At 41.7% G+C, this 21,778-nt stretch overlaps 1 protein-coding gene across 1 annotated transcript in view; it reads right to left on the bottom strand.

Moving 5' to 3' along the window:
- Positions 1 to 6,617: 6,617 nt before the first annotated feature.
- The window catches only part of PKD2 (polycystin 2, transient receptor potential cation channel), a 47,428-nt gene continuing 32,267 nt past the window's right edge, over positions 6,618 to 21,778 (bottom strand). Inside the window, exons 8-13 of the mRNA XM_021712049.1 lie at positions 20,645 to 20,743; positions 17,364 to 17,485; positions 17,009 to 17,126; positions 14,366 to 14,529; positions 8,019 to 8,166; positions 6,618 to 7,021 (exon numbers count right to left, since the gene is read on the bottom strand). Coding sequence (XP_021567724.1) covers positions 6,785 to 7,021; positions 8,019 to 8,166; positions 14,366 to 14,529; positions 17,009 to 17,126; positions 17,364 to 17,485; positions 20,645 to 20,743 — 888 coding nt within the window. The 3' untranslated portion in view covers positions 6,618 to 6,784. The remainder of the gene's footprint in view (positions 7,022 to 8,018; positions 8,167 to 14,365; positions 14,530 to 17,008; positions 17,127 to 17,363; positions 17,486 to 20,644; positions 20,744 to 21,778) is intronic.

The following is a 21,778-nucleotide window of genomic DNA, read 5'->3' as shown; positions in this document are numbered from 1 at the left end:
CTCACCTCAGCCTCCCAAAGGCGTGGGATTACAGGCTGAGCCACCGAGCCCAGCTGTACTAAATATTTTTTAAAAATTAGTATAAGAACCAGTAGTTCATAAGATAAAAATACAGATGTCATATGAAAAAACAGAAATCTTGAGGAATTGTATATTGATGCCATTTTCACATATTGAATTGACAGATCTTTTTCTATCAAAAGTTGTTTTTTTTCTGGATAGACATCAGTGGTGGTCTGATTTTTATAAAAATGTTGGCTATGTTTAAACTTATATCTAGTAAAAAAAAAAATCCCTTTCTTAATTTTTTAGAGACAACATCTTGCTATGTTGCCCAGGCTGGTCTTGAATTCCTGGGTTCTAGTAATCCTCTCACTTGGCTTTTCAAATTGCTGGGATTATGGGCATGAGTCACTGAGCCAGGCCATGTTTTGAATGTTTGTTTTTAAACTCTGAAAAATCCTGTCTTTTGTAAGGCAGCATCTGAGCTTCAGTCATTTATTTCCTCTCGTCTGTTTAAATCAAGTAAATTGGCCAGGCGCGGTGGCTCACGCCCAGCACTTTTGGAGGCAGAGGTAAGGAGACTGCCTGAAACCAGGGGTTCAAGACCAGGCTGGGCAACTTGGCAATACCTTGTCTCTACAATTAAAAAAAAAATTAGTTAGTCATGGTGGCATGCACCTGTAGTTCCAGCTACTTGGAAGGCTGAGGCAGAAGAATTGCCTAAACCCAGCAGGTCGAGGCTGTAAGTGGCCGTGATTGTGCCACTGCACTCCAGCCTGGGCAACAGATTGGGTGACAGAGTGAGACTTCAATTCAAAAATAAACAAACAAACAAATAAAGTAAATAAAGGATAAATAAAGTAAAAATAAGTATTTTTTTTTTTTTTTGCGAAAGCAGGATTTATTGAGAGGACAGAACAGCTCCCACAGTGGGAGGGGACCCAAAGGGGTTGCCCCAAAATAAGTAATTTTATTTTAAAAATTCACTATGTTGACAGGTTAGTAGACGGTACTTGTATAAATTTGATTCTTGTATGACTTGGCTTAAATGTTCTGGAAAATTGTTTGGCAATTTATGTCAAAACTATGTGTTCATACCAACTAACCTAATTATTACGTTTCCAGATATTTTTTCATAAAGGATTCCATAAAGAAATAACAAAATGTGTGAAAAAATATTTGTTAGTCATAGCATTATAGAATAATGAAAAATAAAAACAATCTAAATGTCTGATACCAGAGGAGAGGTTAATATGTTTTGGTTAACTCATATGAATAATAAATTTATAACTTATTATGAATTCCCATTATTGACGGATATCATATAGTCATATATCATATTAATATATATGAATTCACTTTGTAGCCACTAACGAAATCAGGATTTCATGTGATGTTTATGCTATAGTATGAAGTAAAAAAGTGAAATGAAACTGTACAAACAATATGATTCCAATTTTGAAATATGTATGTACAGTAATTTATAGAAGACTTGTACTTTTTAGGTTTTTTTTGTTTTTTTTTTTTGAGTTGGAGTCTCACTCTGTCGCCCAGACTGGAGTGCAGAGGCCGCTCCCGGCCACCGCAGCCTCGACCTGCTGGGCTCCGGCGATCCTTCCGCCTCAGCCTTCCGAGTAGCCGGAACTACAGGCGCGCGCTACCATGCCCGGCTAAGTTTTGACTTATTGTAGAGATGAGGTCTTGCCAAGTTGCCCAGGTGGGTCTCGAACCCGCGGGCTCAGGCAATCCACTCACCTCAGCCTCCCAAAGCGCGGGATTATAGCCACCGAGCCCGGCTTTTTGTTTTGTTTTTAATCAGGGTCTCACTCTGTCACCCAGGCTGGAGTACAGTGGCAAGATTTTGACTCACTGCAGACTCAATCTCCTGGACTCAGGTGATCCTCCCACCTCAGCCTCCCAAGTAGCTGGGACTACAGGCATGCGCCACCACGCCTGGTTAGTTTTTTTTTTTTGGTAGAGATGAGGTCTCACTATGTTGTCCAGTCTGGTCTCTAACTTCTGAACTCAAGCAGTCCTCCCATTTTGGCCTCCCAAAGTGCTAGGATTATAGGTGTGAGCCACTGTGCCTGGCCTGAAGACTTTTAAGTAAGCTTTAAATGATCATTTGGCAACATCAGTCCCCTTTATGTACCTTTCAAACTTGCAGTGGTCAAAAATTTCTTTCCTTTCTTCTGATTTGATAGATTATGTGTTGTGCAGGTCTCTGTGCTAGGTACCATACTACCTCCTTCCATTTGTAATGGAAATTTTAGCTTTTTTTTTTTTTTTTTTGAGTTGGAGTCTCACTCTGTCACCCAGACTGGAGTGCAGTGGCCACTCCCGGCCACCGCAGCCTCGACCTGCTGGGCTCCGGCGATCCTTCCGCTTCAGTCTTCCAAGTAACTGGAACTACAGGTGCGCGCTACTATGCCCGGCTAATTTTTTGATTTATTGTAGAGATGAAGTCTCACCAAGTGGCCCTGGCAGGTCTCGAACCCACAGGCTCAGGCAATCCACTCACCTCAGCCTCCCAAAGAGTGGGATTACAGGCTGAGCCACCAAACCCGGCTGAAATTTTAGCTCTTATACAAAGATATTCTTATTTTGCAAACAGTCCTGGAGGGAGACAAGTGTTCATTTTCACATTCTACAAATGAGGAAATGGGGGTGTTCAGAGAATTGGACCAGGCATCTTGGCATGGTCACATGACTAGTAAATATATCATGAGGTGTAGCCTAGGGCCATTTCCCTATAAACTTCTTGCTGTATGGCAGAGGGGATCTAGAGTCATCATGGGGCACAACTCTGCAGGGTGCCATCCATACCGTATTCTAAAGAAATGGAATCCTTTGGGGCTGAACCATGTGTGTTAACACGTAGTTACACATCCTTTGTGCCACAACATTTAAGTGTATGCCTGCCGATTTTCAATGGCCAGTGTCTACATCTATTAATATATGTATATTACTTTTTTTTTTTTGAGACGAGGGCTCGTTGTTAAATCTGGCTGTTCTGGAACTCCTGGGATCAAGCAATCCACCTGCCTTGTCCTCCCAAAGTGCTGGGATTGCAGGCGTGGGCCACTCATATGTATGTATATATGAGAAGGTGCCTTTTTCTTTTTCTTTTTTTTTGAGTTGGAGTCTCACTCTGTCGCCCAGACTGGAGTGCAGTGGCGGCTCCCGGCCACCGCAGCCTCGACCTGCTGGGCTCCGGCAATCCTTCTACCTCGGCCTTCCGAGTAGCCAGAATTACAGGCGTGCGCTACTATGCCCGGCTGATCTTTTGATTATTGTAGAGATGAGGTCTCACTGCCCAGGTGGGTCTCGAACCTGCGGGCTCAGGCGATCCACTCACCTCAGACTCCCAAAGGTACGGGATTACAGGCTGAGCCACCGAGCCAAGCTGAGAAGGTGCCTTTTTCAAAGCCAGCAAAGGCTGCTCTGTCTACCAGAAGTGCTGGGAATTACTACCATTTTCCCAGAGTGGCCTTCCCACCAGAGTTCCAGACTCTCAGGTGGAATAAACTTGAGTTGTTTATTCTGCATGGCTTCTCAGAGTCTCACCACAGGAGTGACGTGTTGGCAACCCACACGGCCAGCCAGCCTGATCACACACCCTTCATGACACCTTATCTTCCCTGTCTTCCCTGCTCCACTGTTTCTCCTGCTGGGTATCCCCAAAGAGACCACTTGCCCTGGAATCCTAGTCTCAAGGTCTTCTCAGAGAAATTAAAAAAAAAAAAAAAGACTATGTAGGACAGCCTTGTGTTTAAAGGCCAACTGGTCACCTGCAATGTGCATTGAGTGTAATAAACAGAAATGTGTCAAAGATGTTAAGAGGTGTTTTTTTTTCAGTCTAAGCCCTTATTGTCAGTCTCGTGATTAAAGTAAGTCATCCAGCTGGGCACAGTGGCACATGCCTGCAATCCCAGCACTTTGGGAGATGGCGGCGAGAGGATTGTCTGAGTCCATGTGTTTGAGACCACCCCTGGGCAACATGGCAAGACCTCGTCTCTATGATAAATAAAAAAAAATCAGCTGGGCATGGTGGCGCATGCCTGTAGTTCCAGCTACTTGGAAGGCTGAGGCAGAAGGCTCACCTGAGCCCAGCAGGTCAAGGCTGCGGTGGCCGTGAGCATGCCACTGCACTCCAGCCTGGGCGACAGAGTGAGACTCTGACTCAAAACAAATAAACAAACAAACAAAAATAAAGCAAGTCATCCAGCTGTTTCTACTCGGGATACAGTCATGTTTGCATCTACTGTTAAATCAAGTCTTTATTAAGAAGTAAAGTGCTCGATATTACAAATTAATACAATTCTTGATTGTCGAGAAAGACTTGTAATATCTTTTTAATAATTCCAATACAGAGGAAAAGATGATAGGGCAGGGCTGGGGAGGAAATTCTCCATGATTAAAGAAAGAAATACATGTCATTTATGGATAGAAAGAAAGAGTTCTGCAAGGTTTTATAAGTGAAAGGAAAACAGTATAGTAATAAGTGTCATCAAAAGACTTTCTAGTGACCACAACTGATGTATGGCACAGAGTCGATACACATGGATACCACATAATGGCTGCACTTCAACTTGAAGTTTGTTCACATGTAACAATATGGTAGACATACATAAATATGTACACTCAATATCTCTGGAATGCAAACTTTAGCCGCAGTGACAAACAGCTTTGTGTAATATATTCAAAAGAAAGTAGAGACAGAGAAGAAGCCCTGGGGAGTAACTGTTAAAGAAACACATTATGTGTCACTTTCATGAAGCCACCATAGAAAGGCCTGTTTGCTCATGTTCTCATTGGAGATTGGACCGACATATTCTACCAATGAAATGAACAGTTTAGACTGGGTGCAGTGGCTCATAACTATAATAATCCCAGTGCTAAAGTAGGCTGAGGTGAGAGGTTTGATTGAGCCTGGAGGTTTGCTTGAGCCTGGGAGTTTGAGACCAGCCTGGGCAACATAGTGAGACCCTGACTCTACAAAAACTAAAACTAAAAAAAAATTAACTAGGCATGGTAGTCTGCACCTGTAATCCCAGCTATGAATGCACCACTGCACACCTGGGTGACACTGGGTGACAGAGCAAGACCCTGTCTCTAAAAAAAAAAAAAAAAAAAAAAAGAACAACCCATTAATTTAAAATATAGTATTAAAAACCAAGACTCTCTTCTATTGGTTCTCTAGGTGAGGTTATTCACCAGCACTGTATTCTCTCTTGCTTATTAGCTCTCAGAGGGTAACCTTAATTCTTCTGAGATAAGATTTTTATTTTTTTTTGAGATGTAGAATCTTCCCTATAAATGTGGTGAGACCCTCTCTTAAGGGAAACAACTGCTGCAGCATCATATCTTCTGATAGTGGATGAACTTTCAATACCAAATCTTTTTTTTTTTTTTTTTTTGAGTTGGAGTCTCACTCTGTTGCCCAGACTAGAGTGCAGTGGCACACTCAAGGCCACCGCAGCCTCGATTTGCTGGGCTCAGGCGATCCTTCCGCCTCAATCTTCCTGGTGGCTAGAACTACAGGCGTGTGCCACCACGTCCAGCTAATTTTTTAAATTTATTGTAGAGGTGAGGTCTCACCAAGTTGCCCAGGCTGGTCTTGAACCCTTGGACTCAGGCAATCCTCTCGCCTTGGTCTCCCAAAGTGCTGGGATTCCAGGCTTAAGCCACCGCACCCAGCCCCCAAACCTCCTTTTTATTAAGTTGAGCTCCATTTGCACAATCAACTCTAGTTTTAAAATGCAGGATCAAGATCACTTGAGTATTGTATTTTTAAAACAACATAAAACCAAAACTTTGGTTTTATATTGCTTTATGAAGCTCAAAATTTTCTTTAAAACTTTTGCTTAAAATAAACATTTATATACTAAAAATTTAGCAAGTTACTCGGTTAGTTAACACATTAAATTCAGCTGCAAATGAGGGGAACTACATGAGAAAGCAAATACATGGATAAATCTTTATGCTACATGAATTGTTAGAAAAAGTCAAACTCAGTGACAGCTTGGAGTCCCTTGTAATTCTAAGTCATGGTTAGAGATGCCATTTTATCTTTGCTGGTTTCACTCAACTCATTTCAAATTAGAGCCAAAATAATGTACAGAATTTAAGAGATACAGTTTGCCCCATAGACATCAGACAAGATAAAATAATAAAAAAGCAGAGTCCTTAACAATGCCCTTAACCATTCACACAAGTTCTCGCATAATGACAACACACCCATTCTAGGATTTGGAGTTCTTTTCCCTTCTATCTTTTAGAAAAGTTGACCCCAGCAAGGTAGTTGAAATAAAAGGCTTTTTCCTTAAAAGAAAGCTGTGTATTCGGCTCACGAACTACGCCAAAGTGGAAAGGAATGCCCTGCCTTCCCACACTGGGCAAAAAGGACAATGCTGATTTTTGTGACTGGAAACGAAACTCAGAAGCCCTTGAACAGTTCTCTCTTAGCTTTGAAAGGCTACTTCATTGTCAACTGAGAAGGCTCGGTCAAGGAACTGGGCGTACCACTCAACAGACTTCACAAACATTTTTTTCCCCTGTACTCAATATTTACACCTAGATTTCTTATATGAGAAAAAGAAAACAAAATCTTGTTTGATCCATGGGTACAGTTTATATAAAATAAATTAAAGTGCAGACAACTAGCAATCGGTCACCTAGACCCGCATCCTACGGTGGTCAGGACATATAAATAGTATTCTTGTTTGGCAGTTCGGGACAGCCATCTCCTGTGAGGGACACACACACCAATACACGCATGTCATACATGGACGCTGGAACTCCCATTTGCACCTCCACCTTCTATGCCTTCTGTAGACTGGGAGGAAGACGGGCGGGAGCTTCTGGGGCGAGGTTGGCCCGTGAGGCCCACCGGCGTGCCTAGCCCGTGACTGATCTGGGAAGCTGCGTCATCAGACTCCCAGCGTTCTAACTCCTCCCGCACCAGCCGTTCCATCTGTTCCCTGTGGATTTCACTGTCCCGACCCAGTCTTTCATCCTAAAAGAGAAAAAGAAGCCAAGAGGTTGGAAGGCAGGGGTGGAGCAATGGAGACTCTTCTACTTAGAAATTGTCTTAGGAAATCAGGGGCCAAATCGTCTGTTGGTAGTTAGGTAAGGCTGGAGACTTACAGCATATAATAGTGATTCTCACAGTCACGGGAGTAATTTTTCACTTAATTTTACTTTTCAGAGAAGGCAGGACCATTAGTGTGTGAAGTATAAAGGAAGTAACTAGGCATGGTGGCTCACGCCTGTCATCCCAGCACTATGGGAGGCTGAGGCAGGAGGATTGCTTGAGCCCAGGAGTTCAAAATCAGCCTGGACAACAAAGTGAGACCTCGACTACAAAAAAAGGAAAATTAGCTAGGCATGGTGGTGCACAACTGTAGTCCCAGCTACTCAAGAGGCTGAGGCAGGAGGTTTGCTTGAACCCAGAAAGTCAAAGCTGCAGTGAGCTGTGATTGTGCCATTGCACTCCAGCCTGGGTGACAAAGACCTTTTCTCAAAAATAAAAATAAAAATAAATAAATAAATAAAATAAAATAACACTTCCAGATTATCATTTCACCTGCAGTGATGGAGAAAGACCAACATCTCAGAGGAAGGACTACAAAATAGGGCTACCTTGACATTTTATAGAATCAGAGTGTTTCTCTTTCAGAGAAAAAAAGTCTGAAAATGAGAGTAAATTGAAATAAACTCCGCAAATTTCTATAAATGTAATTTTTTCACTCTTCCTCAATATTTCAAACAACCGTGTCACCGTTGTATAATTTTATCAGTGAGCACCTTGTCTAGCAGTCATGTTTTCATCTGATGTTTTTATTTTTTATATATTTTTATTTTTTACATAGTCTTTGTGGAAATGAGGACTTCCTATATTGCCCAGGCTGGTCTCGAGCTCCTGGGCTGAAGTGATCCCCGTAGCCCCGGCCTCCCAAGGTGCTGGGATGACAGGCATCCCCAGCCATGTCTCCAAGCCCATGACCACTGACCTCAGCCACACCGTCCAGCAGCCTTCCCAGCACCTCCCTCCTCTTCAGCTTGGCCCGCTCCATGATCTCCAGTTTCACGATCACAGCGTCAATCTTGGACACGATGCTGCCGATGGAGTGCTCCATCCGGTCCACGCGTCTCACCAGGCTGCAGGGAGCCACAGTTGAGAGGGGCAAGGCCCTTGTCATTGTCTTTTCAGCACAACTGGCTTTTCAAATAGAAATGCTATGATTTATTTTTCTTTTCTTTTTTTTGAGTTGGAGACTCACTCTATTGTCCAGGCTGGAGTTCAGTGGCACACTCACGGTCACTGCAGCCTCCACCTGCTAGACTCAGGTGATCCTTCTGTCTCAGTCTTCCAAGTAGCTGGAACCACAGACAGGCGCTAACATGCCTGGCTAATTTTTTGATGTATTATAGAGACAAAGTGTCACCAAGTTGCCCAGACTAGTCTTAAACCCCTGGGCTCAGGCAATCCTCTTGCCTTGGCCTCCTATATTGCTGGGATTACAGACGTGAGCCACTGTGCCTGGCCTTCATTTTTCTCTATTTTTGAGTAGGGGTCTCACTCTGTCACTCAGGCTCGAGTGCAGTGGCACCATGATGGCTCACTGTAGCCTCAATCTCCTGGGCTCAGATGATCCTGTGTCTCAGCCTCCCAAGTAGTTGGGACTACATGCGCATACCACCAGGCATAGTTAATTTATTTTTATTATTTTTTGAGTCAGAGTCTCACTCTGTTGCCCAGGCTGGAGTGCAGTGCCATGCTCATGACCACCGCTGCATCGACCCACTGGCCTCAGGTGATCCTTCCACTTCGGCCTTCCAAGTAGCTGGAACTACAGGTGTGTGCTACCATGCCCAGTTAATTTTTTTTTTTTATATAATGAGACAAGTTCTCACCAAGTCACCCAGGCTGGTCTTGAACCCCTGGGCTCAAGCAATCTTCCCAAAGTGCTGGGATTATAGGCTTGAGCCATCACGCCCGGCCGCTAATTTATTTTTTAATTTTTGTAGAGATGAGGTGGCCTTGTTATGCTGCCTAGGCTGGTCTTGAACTCCTGGGCTCAAGCAATCTTCCCACCTCAGACTCCTGAGTAGCTGGGACTACAGGCACATGCCACCACTTCTGACTAACTTTTAAAATTTTTTGTAGAGACAAGGTCTCACTTTGTGGCCCAGGCTGGTCTTGAATTTCTGGGCTCAAGTGATCCTCCTACCTTGGCTCCCAAGGTGCCGGGATTACAGGCATGAGCCACCATGCCTAGACCTATTTTTAGAAAATTTCCTAAAGGAAATTTTATTAGTAAATGTATATTTTTTGGCTACAAGTATATTCACTAGAGTGCTGCTTATAAATAGTGGATCACTGAGACATGGCTACATTAAACAATCGACAGGAGATTATTTAATAAATTATTACTTCTCTGTATAATGAAATTCTAAGGAGATACCAGAAATTATATTATGAGGGGATATTTAATGAAACAGAACTATGCTCACAATATATTAAATAAAGCTTGAAAATAAAGCACTAAAACAGAATGTTCACTTACGATCCCATTATTTTGAATTTCAAAAAAATGTTATACAAATACTTAAACAACTTGTAAACTGGAGACAACCTCTGGAATGGTGGCATTCAGTAGACTCTAGTGAAACTATAATTGTTGAAGATTACTTTTTAAAAACTCAGACATTAAAGATCTCTAGAAAAAATTTAAGGGCATACAACAAAGGAAAAAGTATTTGCTCAAGAAAATGTACTAAAGTCTGTGCCTTTTTTTTTTTTTTTTTTTTGAGTCAGAGTCTCACTCTGTCACCCAGGCTGGAGTGCAGTGGCACACTCAGGGCCACCACAGCCTTGGCCCACCAGGCTCAGGCGATCCTTCCGCTTCAGCCTTCCAAGTAGCAAGAACCATAGGTGTGCACCACCATGCTCGGCTAATTTTTTGATTTATTGTAGAGATGTGGTCTTGCCAAGTTGCCCAGGCTGGTCTCAAACCCATGGGCTCAATCTTCTCACCTCAGCCTTCCAAAGTGTTGGTATTACAGGCATGCGTCACCACGGCTGGCATTTGAGCTGTAATTTGAGCCCTCGTTTCTGTCCCCAGCTCAGTCTGACAGAAGCGCCATTCCAGGTGGGTGCATCTAAGAATCAAAAATCAAGGGTTCCCTCATCCCCCAGGTCCGAGTTCAGGGCTATGGTAACTATCAAGGAGGAACAGGCTGCCAGTATCTCTCATCTCAATGCCCTCAAGGTTCCATGTCCCTCAATATGCCTCCCCAAATTCCATGTGGCAGAGGCTCTAATTCAGGCAAGAGCAGCTGGGAGGTATGAGACTCTTTTCTCCCATCAGCCCCTCCTCAGAGGGCAGAGTTTCCATGCAGAAGAGGCAAGGTGAGAGATAAGGGGCCACCATCCAAGTCCAGTGCCTTGTTCACCTACAGCAGAGGTGTCCCTCTGAGAAAGGTGGGTCATTTTCTCTTGTACCATATCTGGAGCAGTGGCACAGAGGTTTTGCTCATGTGGAGAGGCAGAGAACAATCCAGAGTTCTCCTCAAGTGAACTGACTTCATGTGGAGTCAAGTGTGGGGAAATTCAAGCCAAAGGATACTTTTGAAAACAATGGAGATTGTGGGGATAAGCAGTTAAAAGGAGACTGGTAGCTTCATGAAATCAAGTTATTAGCGAAGAAGAAAGACAGCTATGAAGACAGTTAAAATGGGTCTCAAAAACTACCCATGCAAAGAGGCCTGAATTTAATTGGATCAGACTGTGGAGGAGTTTATATCCCAAGGCATTTTTGAAAACAACAGACCAATCAGCTAACAATAAAACTTAATAGCTGAGCGGTTTCTTTAGCCCATGCCATATCTCCCTTTCTTTTCTCTCTTCTTTCTCTAAAAATTTTTTAAAACAAACAAAAGAAACTTAATGACTGAGTGCAATACCAACAGAGGCAGAAGGTTTAACAGAGAGATCAGGGAAAGACAATGAGAGCCCTGCTGAAATCACTATGTTCCCAGGGGAATGCCCTGGCTGGAGTGCAGTGGCATGATAAAGGCTCACTGCAGCCTCAAACTCCTGGCTCAGGTGACCCTTCTGCCTCAGCCTCCTGAGTAGCTGGAACTGCAGATGCATGGCATCATGTCCAGCTAATTTTTAAGTTTTCGTGTAGAGACTTAGTCTCACTATGCTACCTAGCCTGGTCTGAAACTCCTGGGTAAAGCAATCCTCTTGCCTTAGCCTACCAAAGTGCTGGGATTACAGGCATGAGCCACCATGTTTGCCCTACAAACATATTTAAAGAACTAAAAAAACAAAAAAAACCAAAAAAACCACAGCCAAAGAAAAACCAGACTATCATCAAATACAAAATAAAGAGACAAAGATTATTAAAATAAAAAACAGACTATCATCAAATACAAAATAAAGAGACAAAGATTATTAAAATAAAAAATTCTCTAGAGGAGCCCAACAGATATCTGAGCAAGCTGGCAGAAGTACAAATCAGTGAACTTGAAGGTAGATCAATAGAGGTTATGTAATTTGAAGAACAGAGAGAAAAAAAGAAGAAAAATAAACACAACCTATAAGAAATGTGATATACCATTAGGCGGCCCAATATATACATCACAGGAGTCCCAAAAGAGAGGAGACAAAGGAGCAGAAAAATATTGAAGAAATGATGTTTGATGAAAAAACGTAACACATCCAAGAATGTCAAAACTCCAAGTAGAATGAACTCACACTCAGACATATTAAAGTAAAAATACTGAAATACAAAACCAAAAAATCTTGAAAGCATCAAGAGAAAATTAAGTCATCATGTACAAGGGAGCCGTGATAAGATTAACAGCTGTTTTCTCATCAGAAACAATAGAGACTAGAGGAAATAAAGGAGAAAGATGGTATTTCCAGAGAAGCAAACACTGAGAGAATTCATTGCTAACAGACCTGCAATACAAGAAATACGAAAGGAACTTCTTTAAGCTAAAAGCAGGTGACCTCAGACAGTCATGTGAAAAAACAAAGAGCACTGATAAAGATAATTATGTAAGTAGAAAATACAGCATAAATATATATTTCTCCTTATTTTCCTTAGTTGATTTTAAAAGCAATTTTGTATAACATGTACATACCTGGATTTTGAGGCCTATAACATAGAGGAATGTAATATTTGACAATAAGAAGCAAAGGAGGTAGGTAGGAGCAAAGTGTATGGGAGTAATTAAATCATAGCACATGGCAACATCAGACCCAGAGCAACAAAAGAAGAGAATGAGAAGTGGTAAGTAAGAAAGTTAATACTACAAAACTCCATAAATATATACTTTCTCTTCTTTCTTCCCTCAGTTTAGTTGAGATATAAAATTATATATAATATAATTATATTATACAACATATTATAACAATGTAATATTACTATAAAATTCTAATGGTGGGTTTTTAACATATATAGATGAATATATATATGAATATATAACACAAAAAGGGGGAAGAGGAAATACAGCTATATAGAAATGACACTTCTATGTCTTATAAGATTAAGTTAATACAAATCTGAAGTAGTTTTTCATAAATTAATTTGCATACATTAAGTCCTACAGCAACCACTAAAAATATAACTTTATAAATACTGTGAAAAAAACCATTACAGGAATGGGGGGGGCACATAACAACACAAATAATATATTTTTTTTAATTGCATGAATTAAATGTTATACAAACCATGCCCAGCAAAAAAGATTTTAGAACCAAAAAATTTTTCTAGAGATAGAGTGTGATGGCATCTTATAATGAAAATGGTCGATCTATTGGGAAGATATACTAATTATAAACATGTATATACCCAACAACAGAATTTTAAAATACATAAAGCAAAACCTTGCAGAATTGAAAGGATAAACAATTTACTAATACATTCTGGGGACTTTACTATCCTGCTTTCTTTTTTACCTTTTATTTATTTTAATTAATAATTAATTTTAAAAAACTTTTGTAGAGACAGGGTCTCACATGTTGCCCAGGCTGGTCTCAAATTCTTGGCCTCAAGTGATCCTCTGGCCTTGGCTTCCTAAAGTGCTGGGATTATAGGCATGAGCCACCAGTCCTGGCCTAATATCCCCCTTTTTTTTTTTTTTTTTGAGTTGGAGTCTCACGCTTTTGCCCAGACTGGAGTGCAGTGGCCGCTCCCGGCCACCGCAGCCTCGACCTGCTAGGCTCTGGCGATCCTTCGCCTCAGCCTTCCAAGTAGCCGGAATTACAGGTATGTACTACCACGCCCGGCTGATTTTTTTATTTTATTGTAGAGATGAGGTCTTGCTGCCCAGGTGGGTCTCGAACCTGCAGGCTCAAGCAGTCCACTCACCTCAGCCTCCCAAAGGCGCAGGATTACAGGCTGAGCCACCGAGCCCGGCTTGACTTTTTTTTTTTAAATCGATATTTTTTATTATGATATTATGAGGTACAGTTAAGGGTTAGGTATACAAATATGCTTCATTCAGGCACCCTTGTTGATAAGGGGTGTCTCCCCGTCCCCAGACAGATATTTACTATTGTTAATCCCATCTCCCTTCCCCTCCCCCCTCAAATATACCCCACTTTTAAAAAGGAATAGAACATCTAAGCAGAGGAACAACAAGAAAACAGAAGATTTGAATAACACTATCAATGATTTAGACCTAAATGTCTACAGAACGTTCCACCCAACAATAACAGAATATACATTCTTTTTAAGTACTCATGGAAGCTGGGCTCGGTGGCTCAGCCTGTAATCCCATGCTTTGGGAGGCTAAGGTGAGTGGATTGCCTGAGCCCGTGGGTTCGAAATCTGCCTGGGCAACTTGGCGAGACCTCATCTCTACAGTAAATAAAAAAATCAGCCAGGCATGGTAGCGCGTGCCTGTAATTCCGGCTACTTGGAAGGCTGAGGCAATAGGATCGCTGGAACCCAGCAGGTCGAGGTTGCAGTCATTGCACTCCAGTCTGGGCGACAGAGTGAGACTCCAACTCAAAAAAAAAAAAATACTCATGGAATCTTCTCCAGGAGATACCAAAAGTTAGGCCATAAAAATATATAAAAACATTGAAAAGCACATACAAATGAAGACATAAACACTAAGATATTAATAGACAATTTTGGTTGGCAGGAATATGTGGGACTCTGTTTTCTTTTGCTTTCATTTATTTGTTAATTTTCCTATAATGAGTAAATTATATAAGAGGAAAAAACACAGAAGTTATAAAAAAGAACTAATGATTCATAATGAAAATGACTGAATTCAGAGATGAGGGAAATTGCTTGATCTCATGTGGACTCTCTCGTTCATGCATACTTACACTTGAAACTCTTCGTAGGAAACCCCACTGGAGATGCTTCCCCTCCTTCTGGAGCTGTGTCCACTGTCTTCATCATCATCCTCCTCAGAGTCATCTAGGCTTCGTGGGAAACTTCGGCTGCTCATGGGACGAGGTAAGGAACTGTGATCCAAGTCCAGGTCCTCCTGGGAAGGAACATGGGGTCGGGGTCGTTGAGGGAGGAGCAGGAACACCAAGACTCCACAGAAGCTTCGCCAAGGACTTGGGCAGACAGGAAATGGGTGTGTGTGGTTTACCCATGATTTCTTTGTGGTTAATACCAGACTGGAATTCGCACTTTTTTTCAAATTAATGGATTTGGCAAATTTTCAAAATAGATTTTAACAATATCAAGGAGTCATTAACTTTTTTGCTTGAATGAGAAAGAACATTAAAAACACAACAAAGCTAAAAAAAAGTAAATGAAACAGAAAGCCGGGCATAGTGGCTAATGCCTATAATCCTAGCACTTTGGGAGGCCAAGGTAAGAGGACTGCCTGAGCCCATGGGTTCGAGACCAGCCTGGCCAACTTGGCGAGACCTCATCGCTAAAATAACTTTAAAAATTAGCTGGGCATGGTGTTGTACACCTGTAGTTCCAGCTACTTGGAAGGCTGAGATGGTAAGATCACCTTAGCACAGCAGGTCGAGGCTGCGGTGGCTGTGGGTGTGCCACTGTACTCCAGTCTGGGTGACACAGTGAGACTCCAACTCAAAAAAAAAAAAGATACAGAATTACAGGTTAAATATCTCTTATTAACAATGACTGGGACCGGCAGTGTCTTCAAAATTTTTTTGTCCAATTTTGGAATATTTGCATTGTACTTACTAGTTCAACTTCCCTAATCCGAAAATCCAAAATCTGAGCTGTGCCAATGAGCATCTCCTCCGAGCATGACCTTGGAGTGTCCTGTCAGTGCTCAAAAAGTTTTAGATTCTATAGCATTACTGATTTCAGATTTCTGGATTAGGGATACTCAACCTGTTATCATCTAATTTTTCATAAAAGATAAAACATTCATTAGCTCCAAAGTAGGAGGGATATAATCTCAGAATAAGAATTTTGACTAAATACAGCTTTGTGAAAATTTTACGTACTATCTTTGAGTTTATTTTGCTTTGATGGTGAAGTTCGTTACCTGCTGGCACTGTTCTGTGTGGAGCAGCATTCAGAAACCACTGTTCTAGAATTCTCACAGGAAAGTGGCTTTTGCATATAATGTTCATCTGTATTCTCCGTACCTCAGTTGCCATGGATGTTTTTGTCACTGTTTAAACATTTACTTTTGAAAGTTAATGGTAACAGCTTTGAATTTTTTTTCTGATTATAAGTTTATTTTTAACTATTCTGGAACAAGTTTTCAAATGGAAGCAGCTGTTAATTTTATTTTACCGTACATGTTATTTATTTGTTTTTTGAGTCGGGGTGTCGCTCTGTGACCCAGGCTACAGTGCAGTGGCACGATCATGGTTCGCCACAGCCTTGACTTTCTGGGCTCAGGTGATCCTTCTGCCTCAGCATTCTGAGAAGCTAGGACTGCAAAGGCGTGCCACCACACCTGGCTAATTTTTTGTAGATGTAGAGACGAGGTCTGGCTATGTTGTTTAGGCTAGTCTCATCTCCTGGTCTCAAGCAATCCTTCTGCCTCAGCCTCCCAAAGTGCTGGGATTACAGGTGTGAACCACTGTGCCTGGCTATAAATGTTAATAAATAGCAACTCACTAACTTTAATAATTTTGTTTCTCCTGATAAATCTTTTCTTTTTCACTCTCATGGACATGGTGAATTTTGCAACTAATCAGGATTTTTTTTTCAAGTTCATTACTAGAAAGCTGAGGGTCAAATTTATAGCCCAATCTTAATGAATATATGTGGTTTTTTAATTTTTTTTGAGTTGGAGTCTCACTCTGTCACCCAGACTGTAGTGCAGTGGCCGCTCCTGGCCACCACAGCCTCGACCTGCCGGGCTCCGGAGATCCTTCCGCCTCAGCCTTCTGAGTAGCCGGAACTACAGGTGTGCGCTACCACGCCCGGCTGATTTTTTGATTTCTTGTAGAGATGAGGTCTCACTGCCCAGGTGGGTCTCAAACCCGCGGGCTCAGGCAATTCACTCACCTCAGCCTCCCAAAGGCACAGGATTACAGGCTGAGCCACCGAGTCCGGCTGAATATATGTGTTTTTATGGAATGTATTTTTTAGCTTCACTTATAATCCTATCATTTCCACTTTTGTTTCACTCTTAATTGACTTTTTTATATCATGCTAACTTAATCCATTTTTATATATCATTATGTTGCCTATTCTTTCTTATTTTTTATTTTATTTTATTATTATTACTGTTGTATAGAGACAGAGTCTCACTATGTTGCCCAGGCTGGTCTCGAACTCCTGGGCTCCAGTAATCCTCCCACCTCAGCCTTCCAAAGTGCTGGGATTACAGGCGTGAGCCACTGGGCCTACCCATGTTATATATTCTTTTTGGAATAAGGAAGATACTAACACATAAACTAACTGTGACAGACAGAGAGTGGGCAAGGGGGGGACTGTCAGTGGCCCACTACTTTGTGTCGTGTTTGACACATTGTGGGTCTTGAATCCGATCACGTTCTCCTAATTAGACCCACCCTCTCTTTTTCCAAGTCGTCTCTCATCTGCTGATGCTCATGTTCGGTCAGTTCTTGGTCTCCATCTTGGTCATACTTTGTGAATATTGCCTCAATCTCTGCATCAGTATGGCCCTTCCTGGAATCATTGAGAGGATACAGATCAAATCATTTTTGGACATGGCCCAACCCAAACACAGAGACGTCAAAACACAGGAAGAACAAGAAATCCCTGAACAGGGACATCTCTCCTCCTGGGACATGTTCCAGGAAGACATTTGCCTCTGGAAAAAAGTCTCTCAGAAAGACCCTAATCATTAAGAACTTATCTCGAGCAGCATGGACCTTCCAGGGCCTCAGGAAGTAAGATCCTTACCCTTTGAGATCTTGTCGAAGTTCATCAAAGTTTAACTTGCCACCACCTTGCCGTAGGCTCTCTGAAATGTCATCCACGGTATTTTTCTTCAGTTTTAGTTTGACCAAAGCTTTCTGATAGCCCTTTCAGGAAGAAAAAAAGGAGACAGACTTAGTTTAGTTTATTCTCCTGTTGCCCTTGCTTTCCCTTCCATTTATAGGAGTAGCTACCATAAACCCAGTGCCTGATGTCAGTTGGACACTCAACAAGCATGTGTTGAATGAATGACTGAGAATGTGCCCAGGTTTCCATTTAAGTCTTATGGAAGAGGTATATGAAAAAAAGTCAGGATCATTCAGTAAATCAGGAAGAACTAAGGACTTTTTACTCATATACATATTCAAGTTTAGGTGACAGAAGCACAGATCACTACATATTCCATAGCGGTCTGCCTCAGAAAATAGGAATGTGAAGAAGTTCCTAAGAGTACCAAGAAACCCGAGTCATCAACTGATTGTTTATTTTTTATACTATCGGACAGTCAGTCATTTCCTTGTAAAATACGTAAAACAAAAAACAAAACCTAGTGACATGTGGATGAGGATTTTCACTAACAAACTTTGGACAGACCTTGCTTGGATGGCAGCGTAGCACCGTAAGTGAGCCCATGAGTTAAAATTGTACAAAGTGATCATCAATGAGAAGAAGTACAATTGTTCTGTGACCAAAACTTTCTCATGGCTGGGTGTGCTGGCTCGCGCCTGTAATCCTAGCACTTTGGGAGACCGAGGCGGGATGATTGCTTGAGCCCAGGAGTTCGAGAACAGCCACATAGCAAAACCTCATCTCTACCACAAAAAGGAATCAAACAAATAAATAAATGAATGAGCCAGGTGTGGTAGTGCAGCCTGTAGTATAGCTACTTGAGAGGCTAAGGCAGAAAGATTCTTACCTGAGCCCAGGAGGTCAAGGCTGCAGTGAGTTGTAATTGTTCTACTGCACTCCAGCTTGGGCAACAGAATAAGACCCAATGAAAAACAAACAAACAAAAAAACCTCCAAAAACCTATTGCCAAAACATTAAAAACTCCATTATTGTCAGTTAGAAATTTAAGGAAAATTTAAAAAGTAAAACTAGTATTTATTTAGTACACTGAATCAATTACGAAGTGTCTCTAATTAAACAGTTCCTATAATGTGCAGTTTTTTGCTGGCATTACTTCCTATGAGACACCTTTATCCTTTTCACCATGGTCACATTCCTCATTTTTGGTAATAAATTTGCCTTCACTAAGTTCTTCTGAGGTCAGGCTCAGTGGTTCATGCCTGTAATCCCAGCACTTTGGGAGGCCGAGGTGGGAGGATTACTTGAGCCCAGGAATTCAGAACCAGCCTGGGCAACACAGCAAGACCTGATCTCTACAAAAACATAAAAATAAAAAAAGTAGCCAGGTGTGGTGGCACACACCTGTAGTCCCAGTTAGTTGGGAGGCTGAGGCAGAAGGATTGCCTGAGCCCAGGAAGTCGAAGGTTTAGTGAGCTGTGATTATGCCACTGCACTCCAGCCTGGGTGACAGAGTGAGACTTAAAACAAAATAAAAAACCCTGTCTGGATGTCTCAAATGATACAGTGTCAGCACTGCTGTGGTTAGGTATTTCTTCTAGAAATCCATAAGACAGTACTTGTTTTGTTTTTTGAGTTGGAGTCTCACTCTATTGCCCAGGCTAGAGTGCAGTGGCACACTCACGGCTACCCCCGTGTCGACCTGCCGGGCTCCGGCAATCCTTCTACCTCAGCCATCCAAGTAGCTGGAACTACAGGTGCATGCTACCACGCCCAGCTAGTTTTTGATTTTATTGTAGAGATGAGGTCTCACCAAGTTGTCCGAGCTAGTCTCGAATCTACAGGTTCAGGCATCCACTCGCCTCGGCCTCCCAAAGTGCTGGATTACAGGCTGAGCCACTGAGCCCGGCCAGTATTTGTTTTGAATTTCACTTCCAGTGTTACCACTTTTCATTTCTTTGCTATACTTTCATCCTTGCCAGCCCATTCTCTTTTTCAAGTAAACATTTTTGCAAAATCTCACATGGGTTTATTCCTGGGAGACAGAGAAGCAACACTGTATGCTTTGTCTGTGTGTGAATTCAACAGCAGATGTTCAGAGACCAATCAGCAGCAGACTGATAGTCGTGTCATGCTTGGCCACTGTGCGTGATGCATATCTGTCACTTAGGTCACTGATTTGCAGGTGACAGAGCTAACAGTGGAGTTTGTACTCTGTGCTGTTACTCACGGTTAATATACAGTGAAAAATGACATTGGAATCATGTGGGTGAGGGCCTGGTATTATTGAACAATGGTACTGAAATTCATGCACATCAGAATTGTGCAAAGTGACGCGTGCTTGTTTACACACTGGAGATCTGCTAAAATGTAAGCAACTGTGACACAGTGTTCAAGAGAACAGGAGTCTTAGGTCCCATCCAAGGGATTCTGTCTTAAGAGGCTAAAGTTTTTTATTACAATGTGAGTTGCAGATAACAGAGACCTAAGGCTTGGAGCAATCAAAATACATATCGGCTAAGGGGCCACTCCATCTTGGCAAAATGATGTTAGGAAGCAAGCTGTGTGCTTTCAAAGCAGTTATTTGTTGTTGTAAAAGTTTTATATTGTAAGCCAAATGAAGAAGTGACATTGAAAAGAACAAAGCTGCCCAACTTTTCTCTCCTGTCCTTCCAATGAACAATTAAACACTTCCTGAGAAGGTACATTAGTCAAAGTTCTCAGGCCCCAGCCTGTGTCCTGAATCTACGAGCCTTTTCCTTTGGCCATTTTAAAACTGCCCTGGAAGGTCAAGGGTGAACTACTAAGTATTTTCCTCTAACACTTCTTTTTTCTTCTTTAAAATGGCAATTGAGAGAGAACAGCTGGAAATGCCATTTTATCACCTTTCCTTCCCACTTATTCTGAACTTAGGATCTCGAAGTGAGAGCCATCTGGAAGAGAGGTCAAAACAAGCAAAGGTGATGAAACCGGCACTCAGCTCTTCAAGAGACCAGAGACGACTGAGACTGAATTCCAGGGCATAGAAAATGAAAGGATTCCCAGAGTTCAAGTCCAAGCTAGCAGTGTATCCATCAAGCCTCCAAGATAAAGAACATTTAAATTATTCCTGAAACACAGACATCTATTCTTTATTTTAAACAATTTCAGTGGATCAGGGTTGATTTGGAAAGCTGGTGGAAGCAATGTTCACTGTACATAGGAAATAAAACAATTCTGAGAATTAGAGCCTGTCCTACCTTTCTGATAAGATCTGAGAGTTCCATTTCAGCTTTCTGCTGTGCCAAGTCAGATTTCACTTCAGAATAAGTATCATTGATGATGGCCAAGAACATATTCTGTTTGTAAATCAAAGGAGGGTAAAAATTAAAGGAAGAAAGTGATGAATATTTTGCAAGCACCAACCAAAAAAAAAGATCAACACAGCATGCCTTTCCGTTCACCTTTCTTTTTCCAATATGAGTGCCTTATGAAGTCATAAATTAATAGTTTTGGTACCAAATTCTTTGGGAAAATTATTTTCTCCATTAAGTTATGCCACAGGAAAATATAATATATATTCTTACTTATAAAATAATATGTTGTGATATACTTTGCAAAAAGAGGCAAGAATGAAATACAACAAAGTATTAATATATTCATCCATAAATAGTGGGATTATTTTATTACTATTATTCTTGAGTCTGTGTCTCAGTCTACTGTCCAGTCTGGAGTGCAGTGTCATGCTCATGGCTACTGTAGCCTTGATCTCCTGGGCTCAGGTGATCCTTCTCAGCCTCCCAAGTAGCTGGAAACACAGGCACAAGTCACCATGTCCAGCCAGTTTTTTTTTATTTATGGTAAGGTCTAGGTCTTGCCAAGTTGTCCAGGTTGGTCTCGAACCCCAGGGCTCAGGCAATCTTCTTGTCTCCATCTCTCATAATGCTGGGATTATAAGCATGAGCCACGGTGGTTGGCCTGGGTCATTTTTTATAATTTTTGCTTATCTATGTCCTCTACATCTTAAAATTTTTGCATGGATTACTATGGGTACAGAACCCTAAAAAGTATTTCAGATTGCAGCACTCAACACAGACAAGCAGAATTCTATGCTTATTCCAAGTTTTTTTTCATATCACAGGTGAGATAGATCATATCTTAAAGAGTTCAAAAAGATCTTTGCAAACAGGAATATAGTAGGTCTAGTAGGGAGATAGTAAAGAAAAGCTTTCTAGAAGAGATGTAGGTTTGGAGTCAGGCAAATTTCGATTTCAGTGTTGGCACTGCTAAGATGAGGTTAACTTTTCTATGTCTAATTTTTTTTTTTTTTGAGTTGGAGTCTCACTCGGTTGCTCAGACTGGAGTGCAGTGGCCGCTCCCGGTCACTGCAACCT

The sequence above is a fragment of the Carlito syrichta genome, unplaced genomic scaffold, assembly GCF_000164805.1.
Source record: "Carlito syrichta isolate Samal-C Ts95f unplaced genomic scaffold, Tarsius_syrichta-2.0.1 Scaffold303036, whole genome shotgun sequence".
Lineage (NCBI taxonomy): Eukaryota > Metazoa > Chordata > Mammalia > Primates > Tarsiidae > Carlito > Carlito syrichta.
The sequence above is the reverse complement of the archived record's forward strand: the minus strand, read 5'-3'. Positions and strand labels throughout refer to the sequence as shown.